Consider the following 16,252-nt stretch of genomic DNA (forward strand, 5'->3'; position numbering starts at 1 on the left):
GGTAGAGTGAGGTGCTGAGGTGCCCATCCTTGATGGAAATGCATGTGTCCAAGAATGAGACAGATACTAAAGAGTAGTCCGTGGTAAGTCTGATGGTGGGATGAAACTTGTTGATGTCACTGTGTAGTCATTTCAGTGACTCCTCGCCATGGGTCCAGAGGAAGAAAATAACAGCAATACATCTGGTGTATAGTGCTGGTTGGAGGTCCTGTGCAGAAAAGAAGTCTTGTCCAAACTTGTGCATGAAAATGTTGGCATATTGGAGTGTAACTTTGGTCCCCATGGCCATTCCATGTGACTGGATGAAGAACTGGTTGTCAAGGTGTAAACGTTGTGGTCAATTCGCCAATTCCGACGTGCTACAGCAAGAAACCGTAATGACCTTCTCAGGAGGCAGACACAGGATGCAACCGATAGCGTACCCTTCGATGGCCAGCACTTCCGGGAGTGGAGAGACCACACCATGGTCTTCGCAGCCTGCAACACATTATCGATAAGAATGAGCACCTCGCCAAAACCTTCCCTCCACCCTCCCCAATTCTCGCCTTTAAACAACCCCGAACCTGAAACAGACCACTGTCTGCAACAAACTGCCCAGGCTTCAGGACAACATCGGCCACAACAGCATTACTACCCTGTCTTGGCAACCACTGCAAGACCTGTCAGAGTGTCGACATGGGTATCGGATCGGGGAATGGGTCTGGGTGAGTTATTCTTCAGAAGGTCGATGTGGACTTGTTGTGCCGAAGGGCCTGTTTCAATACTGTAGGGAATCTAATCTAATGCAGAGTGGCCAAGCAGAGGCTGATAGCCAAGTTCAGTACACATGAGGATATACTCAACCTTTAGGTTCATGTCACACTACACGTGACCCCCGCCAAACTATACACTCACTCTCGCTCCCGCACTCTCACTCACACCCTCATACACATACTGTCCCTCAGACTATCTCACATACATCCCTCACACTCTGTCCCTCTCACAGGCTTATACTCTGTCAGACTCACGCTCTCACACTACCAAGCAAGCACATGTATCTGTTCTCGTGCACGCTCTCTCACATACATGGATACACTCCCGTCGATGGGGTGAATTTGAATTTGCTGAATTGTAATTGCAGGTACATTCTACTTTGTTCAAAAAGCGCACAATCTGTAGGCAGTCAATCCATGTAACATTGTATAAATTCCTACTGTGGAAATAGAACCAGTCTGACTCAAGATTGGGATACAGACAGAATCTAACCTCACACCTTTAATCAATTGAGCTAAGATGTCATTTTTTAATAAAACTTTTAAGTTTATCTTGAGAACGTGACTTAAAGGAAGTTCTGGGATTTGCATAATAATGAACTGAAACCTGCAACCCATTCTAAAAGATGAAAGACTTAACAGCAATCTAGGTTTGTTTGATATATCATTTCAGTTGCATGACACTAATCTTTTGCTATAAATTCTGTGTTTTATGACCCTGCTTCACAACCATCTGATGAAGGAGCGTCGCTCCGAAAGCTAGTGCTTCCAAATAAACCTGTTGGACTATAACCTGGTGCTGTGTTATTATTAACTTTGTCCACCCCAGTCCAACACCGGCACCTCCACGTCAAAGTTGAACTCAATGCTCATAACCCAAATAGCTTGAAATAATGAGCAAAACAGGAAGCAGGTAAAGCACTGGTGAGAATGAGGACAATATTCATGCTAACAGTTCCAAGGCTGAGGGGGCTTCAGTGACATGGATCAATTGGAGAAGCTGGAACTGTTTCATGTGGAGAAGAGAAAATTGAGGTTTGTTGAAGTGCTGAGGATTGTCAGGGATCTGGAAGGCCACTGAAGAGAGAGAGAGAGAGAGAAACTGTTCCCATTGGTGAAAAGATCAAAAATTAGAGGATGCAGATTTAAACTAATTGGCAAAAGAGGCAATAACATCATAAGAAACCTTCACTCAGTGCCTGGTTGGGATCTAGAAGGTAATGCCTGAGGCAGGGCCGGTTGAGACTTTCAGATGAGAACTGGAATAATACCTGAAAAGGAGTTGGATGTAGGTTTAAGGGAGAAGACTGGCATGAGGTGAATTTAGAGAGTCAGTGCAGAGACAACAGGCTAAGTGGTCATCTTTGTTGGAAACATGTTTTGGTTTTATGTTGCATTTAAAGTAAGAATCAAACTAGTAAATGCAACAAAAAAACATTGATATCAGGATCTCCTTCATAACACAGACTGACCACTTAAACTTTGGCTGTAAACGTAAGCCATTCAGCCCATTAAGTCTGCTCAGCCATTCAGTGAGATCATGACTGGCCTGATAATCCTCAACTCCATATTCATACTTTTTCCCCAAAAACTCTTGATTCCCTTGCTAACTAAAAATCTGTCTAAACTAGATCCAACATTCAGTGGTGATGAGAAAATTCCACAACATTTTGCAATCATTTGAACTTTGGCTCAGATTGGATGGATGGACCAAGATTTTTGTCCGTTACTGTCTTGAACATGCTATCTGTTAGTTCCTCTGATACGGCTCGTACAAGCCAGGCAAGTTCATAATTTGTCTCGATGATGCAGCTCCAACAGATCTTGATACTACCCAGGACGAAGCAGCCCAGTTAATTGGCATTCTATTCATCACTCTCACGATTCATTCCCTTAGCCAGTGAAGCACAGTAACAACACTGTATATCATCGAAAGACTCGCAGTGCAGCAACTCCCTGAAGGCGCCTTGACTGCACCTTCCAAATCTGAGATCATTGCCATCTAGAAGGACAAGGGCAGTATTTACCATCTGCCAGTTTCTCTGTGAGCCACTCTTTGTCCTGACTTGGGAATATATTGTTGCTCCTTCAGTGTGGATGGGTCACAAATGTTGAAACTCCCTCCCTAACAGCATTGTGGATATCCACACACAGGGCTGCAGGTATTCAAGAAGGCAGCTCACCACCACCACCTACAGGGCAGTTAGGGATGGGCAATATATGCTGGCCCAGCCAAAGAGATGAACTAGGAGCTCCTGTGTAGTAGTAGTGTCCCTATCTCTGAACTAAGAGGTCTGGTTTCAAGTCATACCTGCCTGAGAGGTGTGTAAAAACAAACCTCTGAATAGGTTATTAGAAAATACCTTCAAGGAATGAAGGTACAGCCTTGCATATTGTGAACCTCGAGCTTGAATTTGCCTGTACTGAGCAGTGTATATCTGGAGAGGATGTTCTCTTTTGCTTAAGCATAGAATGGGGGTCACCTTTTCAAAATGAGAATTAGCCATGACTCCCTTGAACAGTGGAGCAAGCTCAGTGGACTCAGTGACCCTTTCCTGATCCTTACTTTTGTACAGTCTTGTGGTTGAACAAGATGATGGAACCCAAGTCTTTTGTTTGGCATATTCAGCTTGACCAGCATTTTGTAGGTACAGCACATAGATGTGTCATGGGGAAGTCTATGCAATTGTATTTGTAATATTGTCCATGAGTGGCCTGGACCTAGCACCAGCAACAAATGACTGCCTCCTGTACTGAATATTCCTGTGTCTCTTTTAGTTTAGGAACTGTGTGTGGGACTTACAATACCCCATCCAAGCACTTGTCTATTAGATTTGCGATAGTAACCTGAAGGTTGGGGCTTTTAATTTGTATTCTCTGATACAGTCCTTGACTAATTATCACCAAAAGGGCCAACTTTGCAATATGGCTGGTTTAAAAAAAGGATTGATCAAGTTTTCATGGAGTCTCTCTGCAACCGTTTCTATATGGTTACTCAGACTTCTCCAAGTGGTAAATTTAGAGCAGCACCAGACTCCATGAAAAATATAGCCTGTCATATTGAGCATCAGTCTGACCATGGGGAAACAAAGGCATAGCTCTGAGAACTGGATAAACATCTCATGCCAGTTGGTTTACTAGGTTGATTATCTGAGTTAGCTAGATGTTGGATTTGTGATGGAGTGATGCCAACAGTTTGGGTTAAATTGCCATACCACGTTGGTCACCCATAATGGCCCTGCCTTCTCAACCTTGCCCTTAGCTTTCAGGCATGCTGATCCTCAGATTAAGCTCTCACAACCGATGACCTCGACCTGAAGACAGAGCAGCCCGAGGTCCTCTGGGACTGCAGTAGTTTCAGGCGCTGGGCATGAAGGCATGTATGCCTGGTTCTGAGCATTTACCCTGCAATCTGGACTGAAAAAGAAGCTGGCACACTGCAAACCCTGGTTTGGCTCTGAGAACTTACTTGCACTTTCTTTGAGCCAGTTTTCTGGTGGCAATCATTAAATCACAGAACCACAGAATTGTTGTAGTGCATAGGAAGGCCAGTGTGTCTGTGCCAGCCCTCCAAATGAGTATTTGACTTCGCGCTGGTGCCCTGCTTTCTGCCTGTAACTCTGTAAATATTTCCTTTTCAAACAATGCCTGAACTGAACCTGACCCCTGCACCCTCTGAGGCAGTGTGTTCCAGATGCTAGCCGCTCACTGGCGGGGGGGGAGGGAGGGGAGGGGAGGGAGGGAGGGAGGAAGGAAGGAAGGAAGGAAGGAATGTTCCCATCATTTTTGCTTTCCTTTAAATTCTTTTCCAAATGAAAGCAGTTCCTCCATCTTATGTGTCCAAATCCCCTCATGGTTTTTGCTACGTCAGTCACTTCTCCTTTGAGCTTTCTCCAAGGAAAACAGTGAGGACGATAGAGTAGAGAGGTTAGAACGGAAGCTCCTCATCCCCGAGATCATTCTCCGAAACTATTTCTGCATCCTCTCCCATTTGTTCACAACCTTCCTAAAATGTGGAGTCCAAAGTGGACACGAGACTCTAGTGCTTTCTATAAGTTTGACATCACCGTACGGACCCAGAAATATATTGTTCCTGAAGATGTGATCTGTATGGACTTCAGTAAGGTGTTCGACAAGGTTCCCCATGGGAGACTGATTAGCAAGGTTGGATTTCATGGAATACAGGGAGAACTAGCCATTTGGACACAGAACTGGCTCAAAGTAAAAGATAGGGTGGTAGAGGAGGGTTGTTTTTCAGACTTGAGGCCTGTGACCAGTGGAGTGCCACAAGGATCGGTGCTGGGTCCACTACTTTTTGTCATTTATATAAATGATTTGGATGCGAGCAAAAGAGGTACAGTTAGTAAGTTTGCAGATGACACCAAAATTGGAGGTGTAGTGGACAGCGAAGAGGGTTACCTCAGATTACAACAGATCTTGATCAGATGGGCCAATAGGCTGCAAAGTGGCAGATGGAGTTTAGTTTAGATAAATACGAGGTGCTGCATTTTGGGAAAGCAAATCTTAGCAGGACATATACACTTAATGGTAAGGCCCTAGGAGCTTTGGAGGCTGAGGGGTGACCTCATAGAGGTTTACAAAATTATGAGAGGCATGGAGAGGGTAAATAGAGAAAGTGTTTTCCCTGGGGTGGGGGAATCAGAACTAGAGGGCATAAGTTTAGGGTAAGAGGGTGAAGATATAAAAGAGACCTAAGGGGCAACTTTTTCATGCAGAGAGTGATATGTGTGTGGAATGAGCTGCCAGAGGAAGTGATGGAGGCTGGACAATTGCAACATTTAAAAGGCATTTGGATGGGTATATGAATAGGAAGGGTTTGGAGGGATATGGGCCGGGTGCTGGCAGGTGGGACTAGATTGGGTTGGGATATCTGGTCGGCATGGATGGGTTGGACCGAAGGGTCTGTTTCCGTGCTGTACCTCTCTATGACTCTACAAGTCCTGGCACTCCCTCCCTAACAGCACTGTGGGTTTTCCTAGACTGCAAGGACTGCAGCAATTCAAGAAGGCAGCTCACTGCCATCTTCATGAGCAACTACAGATGGGCCCTGCCTGCAGCGCCCAGTTCCCATCAAGGCATTTTTTTAAAAAAGCACTTTGCGCTTGTACTTTCTGCCCCTGTTAATAATGCCTTGGATGTTGTATGCTTTATTAACTACATTTTTCACCCCTTCTGTCATTTTTCTGCATGCAAGCGCCCAAGTTCCACTCATTCTCACCTTTATTTATTAACTAGTTTGCATAGAAGATGTTTGTTAAACTGTAAAAATAGATTTCTGCTTCCCCTCTTGTTTGTGAAATAGTGCGATGAGGCCAGTGGGATTGCTGCTGAGGAATGATATGGGTTTTCAGGTTGCAACTAATTTATTTTTGGTGTTTAATGACTCTCTGAAAGGGGCCGCTGTGTGTAACTCAAACTGGCTCACTAAAAATAGCCACTAGGAAATGCATTGTTTGCTCCTGCATCTTGTGCATCATGAAATGCTTGCTAACAGGAGCTGCTATTTTGCTCAAGTCATTCTGAGCTGCCATTTTCTAATCCTGCAAGTGTGTCCAATGTTCTGCTTTGCTAATGGACCCTTCTTGCAGTTGCTGTTAAACAGGAGCAGACCTTTCAGCTCTAGGATTCAGTGAGACAAGAATGATCAGCACTTCATCTTTATGCTTCCATCCTGGTTACATACCCTTTGATCAACTTACCCAATAAAAATCCATCAATTACTAAACATTGAAATCCCCAGAATCTACAAGATTTTGTGGGAGAGAGTATGAGGGTTCCAGATTTCCACTCCTCCCAGTGAAAAAGGACGACTTGATACCATGATTGAGTGGCTTGGCTTGAATTCAAAGGGTATGTACCCTAGTTGGTGATACTGTCATCTGAGGAAAATCCTTGAATCATAAGACTTCAGTTTGATTTATTTAAGAAATACAAACTACAGGTGCTTAATCCATCATCATAATTTCACCCTTTTAGCACCGGTATCACTCTCTGGTAGATCTGCACTGTAGCCACTACATGGCCAGTACCTCATGAAGGAACATTAGTGCCCAGAACTGAAGAGTTAATTCCACTAGATTGGGCCTGACTAAGGATATAATTTTCATTTTGAATGCAAACTTGGCTCACTCTGCCCAATAATATCGATAATTGTTATCTAATCCTCCATGTTGTGCTCTGTTGGTAGTCGGATGCAGAACTGGCTCTGGATGCAGAGTTCCTCGATGTCTACAAGAACTGTAATGGCGTGATCATGATGTTTGACATCACCAAGCAGTGGTAAGCATTTCTCAGCATTCATAATAGGTGTCCATCCCATGTGAGTCTTGTGAATGTAAAACCCATTGCTTCAGATTTGACACCCTCTGGTGTTCCGACATTTAATTTAAACCAAGTTTGCTGTATTAAATTTGTCTACCAAAAATAGCCTTAAGTGGAACCCTGTTTTAATGTTATAGAGTCATAGAGCTGCACAGCACAGATACAAACCCTTCAACCTAATTTGTCCAAACTGAGCAGATATCCTAACTTAATCTAGTCCCATTTGCCAGCACTTGGCCCATATCCCTCCAAACCCTTCCTATTCATATACCCATCCAGATGCCTTTTAAATGTTGCTATTGTACCAGTCTCCTCCACTTCCTCTGGCAGCTCATGTCATACACGTACCACCCTCTGTGTGAAAACCTTGCCACTTAGGTCCGTTTTAAATTTTATTACCTCTCAGCCTAAGCCTATGCCCTCCAGTTTTGGACTCCCCCACCCCTGGGAATGGACTTAGTCTGTTTACCCTATCCATGCCCCGAATGATTTTATAAACATCTATAAGGTCACCTCTCAGCCTCCGATGCTCCAGGGAAAACAGCCCCAGCCTGTTCAGCCTCTCCCTATATCTCAAATCGTCCAACCCTGGCAACATCCTTGTAAATCTTTTTGAACCCTTTCAAGTTTCACAACATCCTTCCGCTAGGCAGGAGACCAGAATCTCGTGGAGTCTATGGAAGCAGTATTTAGGTGGTTTGAGGATGACTCTGGAACAGTCAGTTAGTCAGCGACCTTGCTCCTGACTGATCACAGTGCTGTGACTGCAGACACACTGCATGTGCAGCCTTCACCTCTCCCACCACCCCTCTCACCCAGAGCTCTCGCCCTTCACCTCTCCCACCACCCCTCTCACCACCCCTCTCACCCAGAGCTCTCGCCCTTCACCTGCCCCCATTGGCCAACTCTGTGTGTGTGTAACCTGCCACCTCGAGCACATGGTCCTTGAGGTTAAGGGTGATTTGGAGATCCAAATCTGGCCACTCCCTGAAGTTGTATGTTGACAGTTCCACTTCTGGATCTGCTAGAACCCTTGACTGGTTTTGATCATGTTATATTCATGTTATATAACTTGTGCAGTTGACGAGTTTTGGTTCTTGTGATGTTTTAATGTGTAGAAACCTCCCCAGCCTCTTTGTTAAGGATGAATGCTTCATGTAATTTATTTTACAAGTTCCCTCCAGTTTTGGTTAGTGTGCGGATAGTTTTCTGAGATCTTCCTTCCAGCATGGAGCCGGTCTCTTTGCACGACGATTGGCAAATGTGACTTTGCCATCCTTGTTGCAACATTGATTAAGCATTTGACTTTGTTGAAAATTTGCATGCTTCACTATTGTTTTTACTGCTGTGACTTTTTATTTAATTTCCAGTTTTGGACTGGCTCTCTCTGGATTACTAGACCAGCAATGTAATAACAACACTGATATGAAGGCAGGACCAACTCAGTCAGGAGGGAGAAGGCTGTTGATTAACTTCCTCCCGTCTTTCTGCAGGACGTTCAGTTATATCATGAAAGAACTCCCGAAAGTGCCAGACCACATTCCAGTCTGTGTGCTTGGGAACCATCGTGACATGGGAGAGCATCGGGTCATCCTGCCTGACGATGTCAGGGACTTCATAAAGAGCAGCAACAGGTATGGAAGCACCGACTCACTGCACCTGAGTGATCACAGTCTGTTGGTGAAAACATGAGAATGGAGATCGAAGTTTGGCTGACAAACTGAATTGGAAAAGACCTTTAACAAGTCTATGCTGTGTACCCTATCCCTTCAAAACTTATCTCTCTGCATGAGTGGGGCTAGTTTGAGATTGACATAGGGCAGTAGGATTAGTTTGATAAAGGGCTGTGTGGAGAGAATAGGGCAGTGGGATTAGTTTGGGATTGATGCAGGGGTGTGTGGAGAGAACGGGGTAGTTGGATTAGTTTGGGATTGATGCAGGGCTGTGTGGAGAGAACGGGGCAGTTGGATTAGTTTGGGATTGATGCAGGGCTGTGTGGAGAGAACGGGGCAGTGGAATTAGTTTGGGATTGATGCAGGGCTGTGTGGAGAGAACGGGGTAGAGGAATTAGTTTGGGATTGATGCAAGGCTATGTGGAGAGAGTGATGCAGTGGGATTAATTTGCAATCGATTCAGGGGATCGATAGAGTTTATTTGTTCGTGCGTTGTGTGTGTGTCACAGGTGAGGCCAGCATTTATTGACCATCCCTAAATGCCTAGAGGGCAGTTGAGAATCAACCTCATTGCTGACAGTCTGGAGTCATATATTAGTCAGACTGGGTAAGGACAGTAGACTTCCTTCCCTAAAGGAGTTTAGTGAACCAGGTGGGGTTTTTACAGCAATTGATAGTGGTTACATGGTTGTCAGCAGGTTAGTGTTCAAATACAGTAAAAATATGGAATTAAACTTCGCCATCTGCCATGCTGGAATTCAAGCCCATGTCCCTAAGCATGTAGACTGGTGTTCTAGGATACTTAGCTCTTGACATTATGATGCATCAGCCCTTCCCTGTGGGAACAGTTTGATGCAGGGGCAGTGAAGGATGGAGTCAGGCAGTGGAATTAGTTTGCACATTGATACAGGACTGTTGCACTATTTCCTCCAAATGCCCATCTTTTTTTCCCTTTTGAAGTCGTTATGTCTGCTTCCACCATCCATATGGGCAGCAAATCATTACCACTCACGGTGTAAAGGTAGTTCCTCCTCGTTCATGCATAAAACTGAAGATGGCCTAGGATTGAGAACCAGAGGGCATTGACTTTAGGTAGGAAGTAATATTGACATGATTAACGTCTTCACACCTGTGGTTAGGATCTGGAATGCACTGCCTGAGGTGGTGGTCGAGGCAAGTTCAATCAAAGATTTTAAGTTGGAGCTGTAAAGGGAGAATATGCAAGGGAGAAGTTTGGGGATTGGCACTGGGTAAATTGTGTCTGTGCGGGATCTCAGAAGGAGCAATATGCTGAAATGACCTCCAAGTATTTTCCCTGTATAAGTGCAGTATAAAAGTTGGTTTTCCCCTAGACTTGTTTGTTGTGAATTGTTCTTTTGAGTTTAAGACTAAAAGCTTTGAGAAAATGTCTGTTTTCAGCAATAAAGAGGAAAACCTTGTATTTACTTAGCTCCTTTCACAACTTCATGTCATCCTAAGCGGCACGGTGGCTCAGTGGTTAGCCTCACAGCGCCAGAGACCCAGGTTCGATTCTCGACTCAGGCGACTGACTGTGTGGAGTTTGCACGTTCTCCCCGTGTCTGCGTGGGTTTCCTCCGGGTGCTCCGGTTTCCTCCCACAGTCCAAAGATGTGCAGGTCAGGTGAATTGGCCATGCTAAATTGACCATCGTGTTAGCTGCATTAGTCAGAGGGAAATGGGTGTGGGTGGGTCGGTGTGGACTTGTTGGGCCGAAGGGCCTGTTTCCACACTGCAGGGAATCTAATCGAAAGCTCTTTGTAACCAATGAAACATTTGGAAATGTAGTTACTGTTGCAGTGTAAGAATGTCAGCAGTCAATTTGCAGGCTGGCTGAGGGATAAATATTGGCCAGAGCACAAGGTGGGGAATCTCACTGCTGTTCTATGAATTAGTGCCAGAGGATCTTCTACATTCACGTTATTAAAAACAATGGGATCTTGGTCAAAAGACTGGCTCCCTCTGTACTGCACTGAAATGTCAGCCAGGAGTTTGTGTTCACGTCCTGAAGCCCCAGCAACCTTACTTGGCTGATGCTTGCAGAGCCTTAAATGCATTCAGACCAAATCTCAAAGTGTTGCCTGGCAACTCAAAGGTGGGAATATGGAGGTAGCAACAGGTCAACCCAATCTCACTGAATCACAGAGCAGCTTTGAGTGGCGAAGTGGCCTTATTCCTCTCCTGCATCCTGAAAGGCAATCTGCAAGGCTGACCAAGGGCCTAGTTTTGACAGGGAGAAAAGTGAAACCGATTAGGAAATGGATTCCATCCAGGTTTTTGCATGGTAGGGGGATTCAGGGATATGGGGGTAATACAGGTAGAAGGAGCTGAGGCAATGGATTGATCAGCCATGATCCTAATGAGTGATGGAGCAGGCTCGATGGGCCAGATAACCACCACCTTCTATTACTATGAAACAATGAAAGTACAATAATGTTGGGATGGAAGTTAAATTTGGAGGATTGGGAGGCCGAAGAGGTGAAAAAAGTGGAGAATTTGAGTGTGTGGGGGTACAATTCTAGGAAGAGGTGAAGTGGATGGCCATGAATAAATTGGAACACAAAACTGGATATGTTTATACTTAAGAAGTTGGAAGCCTGGGAGCCAGTGCAGGTCAGCGCACACTGTTGAGGAGAGAGCGAACTTAGCACAAGTCAGAATATGGCAGCAAATTCCAAATGAGGTGGTGGTTACACAACAAAGCATGGGAGGCTAGTCAGGAGAGCATCAGAATAATGGGCTGTGTGTTCCCAAAGTGCAACTCCATCAAAGCTGGGAGCTGATTTGTGCGTGCAGGAGCCCAGACTAAGGCCCTGTTGCCTGTGTGCATGTCCCAATGACGTCATGTATAATTAAGAATTGAATGTCAGAGCTAATGTTCACTAGTCACGGTCAGATTTTTAATGTTGTCAGAGCCAGTCCAGACCTGCTGCCCTGTTTAAAAAAAAGGATAGCGCTATCTGTATTCCAGGTAGCTATCACTGATTTGATTTGTAGAGTTGTCGTCCTGCAAAGCTCGCACTCTGTATGTGGTTCTCCACTTGGTAGTAGTGATGGCTGTAACCACAGTCTCAGGATTTTCACACCTGTGAGGAGCAAACCCATGATAAGGGCTGGAGCAGCAGACGGGCTGGCATTGCACAATGTTACTCTTTACAGGAAATGCTCATTTCCATCAACCTCGGTCTCTCTCTCTCTCATGGAAGACTCATGACAATGAGAAAATAAAAATCTTATCGGCTATAGAATCATAGAGATGTACAGCATGGAAACAGACCCTTCAGTCCAACCTGTCCATGCCAACCAGATATCCCAACCCGATGTAGTCCCACCTGCCAGCACCCGGCCCATATCCCTCCAAACCCTTCTTATTCATATATACCCATCCAAATGTCTCTTAAATGTTACAATTGTACCAGCCTCCACCACTTCCTCTGGCAGCTCATTCCATACCCGTACCACCCACTGTGTGAAAATGTTGCCTCTTAGGTCTCTTTTATATCTTTACCCTCTCACCCTAAACCTATGCCCTCTAGTTCTGGACTCCCTGACCCCAGGGACAAGACTTTGCCTATTTATCCTATCCATGCTCCTCATAACTTTGTAAGCCTCTTTAAGGTCACCCGTCAACCTCCGACGCTTCAGGGAAAACAGCCCCAGCCTGTTCAGTCTCTCCCTGTAGCTCAAACCCTCCAACCCTGGCAACATCCTTGTAAATCTTTACTGAACCCTTTCAAGTTTCACAGCATCTTTCCGACAGAAAGGAGAGCAGAATTGCATGGAATATTCCAACAGTGGCCTAACCAATGTCCTGTACAGCCGCAACATGACCTCCCCAACTCCTGTACTCAATACTCTGACCAATAAAGGAAAGCATACCAAACACCTTCTTCACTATCCTATCTACCTGCGACTCCACTTTCAAGGAGCTATGAACCTGCACTTCAAGGTCTCTTTGTTCATCAACACTCGCTAGGACCTTACCATTAAGTGTATACGTCCTGCTAAGATTTGCTTTCCCAAAATGCAGCACCTGGCATTTATCTGAATTAAACTCCATCTGCCACTTCTCAGCCCATTGGCCCATCTGTTCCAGATCCTGTTGTAACTCTCTTCGCTGTCCACTACTCCTCCAATTATGGTGTCATCTGCAAACTTGCTAACTGTACCTCTTATGCTCTCATACAAATCATTTATGTAAATGACAAAAAGTAGAGGGCCCAGCACCAATTCTTGTGGCACTCCATACATGTACATCCTGTCCCTCAGGATTCCCTCCAACAACTTGCCCACCACCGACATCAGACTCACTGGTGTATAGTTCCCTGGCTTGTCCTTACCACCCTTCTTCAACAGAGGCACCACGTTAGCCAACCTCCAGTCTTCCGGCACCTCACCTGTGACTATCGATGATACAAATATCTCAGCAAGAGGCCCAGCAATCACTTCCCTAGCTTCCCACAGTTCTAGGTACACCTGATCAGGTCCTGGGGATTTATCCACCTTTATGCATTTTAAGATATCCAGCACTTCCTCTATAATCTAGACATTTTGCAAGGTGTCATCATCTGTTTCCCTACATTCTATATCTTCCATATCCTTTTCCACAGTAAATACTGATGCAAAATATTTTGATCATGTGAGTTTCTTCACACAACTCTGGCTTCAAAAGCATTTGTAAAGATGCAGCATGCTCCGAGGAAGCCTGGAGGAGGAGGAAAGCCTGCGAAGCTGGTGGAACTCCGACCCAGACCTAGAGCTTCTGGCCCAGACATAGTGATATTCCCACTATGCCACAAGCTGGGAAAGTTGTGTATATTTTTGTATTGTAGATCAATGAAGTAATTACATTAAAATGAATGTGGGGGGTCTCTATAGAAAACCTGGAATAGCAGGTAGAGGTCAGGTGCCTGGGAAATACTGACCTCCTCCATCCTGCTAAATATGCAGATGTTAATCACATTACTCCTCATTGGTTGGACACTATAGAACCCATTGCTGCAAAGGCTGTGCAGGCCAAGTCATTGAGTGTATTTCAGACCAAGATAGACTCTTGGTTGGTATGGGAATCAAGGGTTACGGGGCAAAGGTAGGAGAATAGGGTTGAAAAATGTATCAGGAGAAAGTGAGGATTGCAGATGCCGGAGATCAGAGATTGAGAGTGTGGTGCTGGAAAAACACAGTAGGTCAGGCAGCATCCAAGGAGCAGGAGAATCAACGTTTCAGACATAAACCCTTCATCAGGAAGGATTTATGCCTGAACATCGACTCTCCTGCTCCTCAGATGCTGCCTGACCTGCTGTGTTTTTCCAGCACCACACTCTCTCAACTTTGAAAAACATATCAGCCATGATTGAATGGTATAGCAGACTTAATGGGACAAATGGCCTAATTCTGCTCCAATACCCTGTGGTCTTATGGTCCTACCCTTATCTGAATTATATTTTGCACACTCTTTCCCTGAGGTCTCTCTTATTTTTAAATGACCCACTCGTTTTATTTCTCTACTCTAATTAGGTCAAGTGATTGTTACTATAGTTCACAGTGAGCAGCATATTTACTGAGAACGCAGTCTTGAGCACAAGACAGACTCTTAAAGTGGTACACCACACTGGGAGGTCATTCAGGGCAACTTTGTAAACTTTTCTTTAATATTCTCTTTCTTAGTCTTTTGTGCTTCAGACAAAAAGTCTTTTCGCATTCAGACCATTTTCTCTGTCATTGCATGTTCCTGGACAGTTAGGATTGTAATTGATAGTTCTGTTGGAACTGTGCAAATTTGCAACACAAGACCATTTTAACCCATCCTTCTCCTGTCCGTTGCATTGTTGAATCACATTTAATACCACATTCTCGAGATAACTTAAAGTTTTATTTAAAAAAAGTGACATCTTAGCTCAGACAATTCATTAAAGCTGTGAGGTTAGAGTCTGTCTATAACCCAATCTTGAGTCAGACTGGTTCTATTTCCAAAGTAGGAATTTATAAAATATTGTATGGATTGACTGCCTGCAGATTGTGCTTTTTGAACAAAATAGAATGAATCTGTGTCTTATGATCCTGATCCATTGCTACCTGATGAAGGAGCAGTGTTCCGAAAGCTAGTACTTACAAAAAAAACCTGTTGGACTACAACCTGATGTTGTGTGATTTTTAACTTTAAAGGATATCAATGATGGACACTGATCAAGGTGGTCACCTTTAGGCAAGCTTTTGATTCCAGATTTTTTTTATTGAATTCAAATTTCACCATCCGACTTGGTGGGATTTGAAACTGTCCCTGTGACGTTGACTTGGGGCTCTGAATTACTAACCCAGTGACGTAGCCACTGTGACACCACCTCCCCCTTTGTGGAAAGGCATTTACATTATCAATCACCTTCAGGTTTTCTGCTCCATGTCATTGCCTTGCAACATATTTTCCATGCGCACAGCCAAATAATTCTAATCTTACAGACCCACCCTGTTCTTACATTACTTACTTTCCTTTTGATCTACCTGTCCAATCTAATCTTAAAGGTTGACATGGTTTCTGTATCAATCAGTAACAACATAACCGAATCTTTCAACACCACATCTCCTCTCGGTTATACTGAGCCTTGGTCAAACTAGTTGGTGTACTGCATTCAGTTGAAGGCAGTGCACCTCTGGGGTGATATCTGGGACAGCTGCAGTGCAGATTTAGCAGGGTATTGAAGGATGTGAAAACTTGGCCTGTATATCAGTGAATGTGGAAGGTTCAGGAGAGATCTGATAGAGATGGTTACAATCTTAGGATTTCATGGGATTGATAGAAAGAAATAATTTCCTTTCGTCCAGAATTCTGAACAAGGGCAATAAAATCAGCTGTATTTTCAAATTGGAGTGGAAAACAAGACCTGGATATAAAGGCCAGTATTCTTGAATATCTTCTGCACCTAATTGTGGCATTTCAAAGATCCAATGCTTCTGGGAAAAAAAACTGGAGGGCATAGGTTTAAGGTAAGAGAGGGAAAGGTCTCTCTAAGAGGCAACGTTTTCACACAGAGGGTGGGTGTAGGAAATGAGCTGCCAGAGGAAGTGGTGGAGACTGGTACAATTACAGCATTTAAAAGGCATCTGAATGAGTGTATGAATAGGAAGGGTTTAGAGGGAAATGGGCTGGATGCTGGCAAATGGGACAAGTTTAATTTAGGATACCTGGTTGGTGTGGACGAGTTGGACCGAATGGTCTGTTTCCATGCTATACGTCTCTATGACATTCTATCTCTTTGAGCATCCACTGTCGTTAACTTTATACCATCGAGAAAATAGTCCAATATATCCTTTTTTGTCCAAAATGGCCACCCTCTCATTTACTTATATTGAAGTCCATCTGTCACAGTTTTACCCATTCACCTGGACTGCCCTTTGTAATTTTATGGTATCATTTACACTGTCTACAATGCCACCTAACTTTGTATCATTAGCAAATTTGGACATATGACTT

At 44.3% G+C, this 16,252-nt stretch overlaps 1 protein-coding gene across 3 annotated transcripts in view; it reads left to right on the forward strand.

The window, feature by feature from the left end:
* LOC122564696 (rab-like protein 6) overlaps positions 1-16,252 on the forward strand; it is a 112,884-nt gene that overhangs the window by 31,855 nt on the left and 64,777 nt on the right. For all 3 annotated transcript variants that reach the window (XM_043719805.1, XM_043719806.1, XM_043719807.1), the window contains 2 exons: positions 6,961-7,052; positions 8,588-8,728. In XM_043719805.1, the coding sequence (XP_043575740.1) occupies positions 6,961-7,052; positions 8,588-8,728 (233 nt within the window). The remainder of the gene's footprint in view (positions 1-6,960; positions 7,053-8,587; positions 8,729-16,252) is intronic.

This window comes from Chiloscyllium plagiosum, chromosome 30, assembly GCF_004010195.1.
Source record: "Chiloscyllium plagiosum isolate BGI_BamShark_2017 chromosome 30, ASM401019v2, whole genome shotgun sequence".
Taxonomy (NCBI): domain Eukaryota; kingdom Metazoa; phylum Chordata; class Chondrichthyes; order Orectolobiformes; family Hemiscylliidae; genus Chiloscyllium; species Chiloscyllium plagiosum.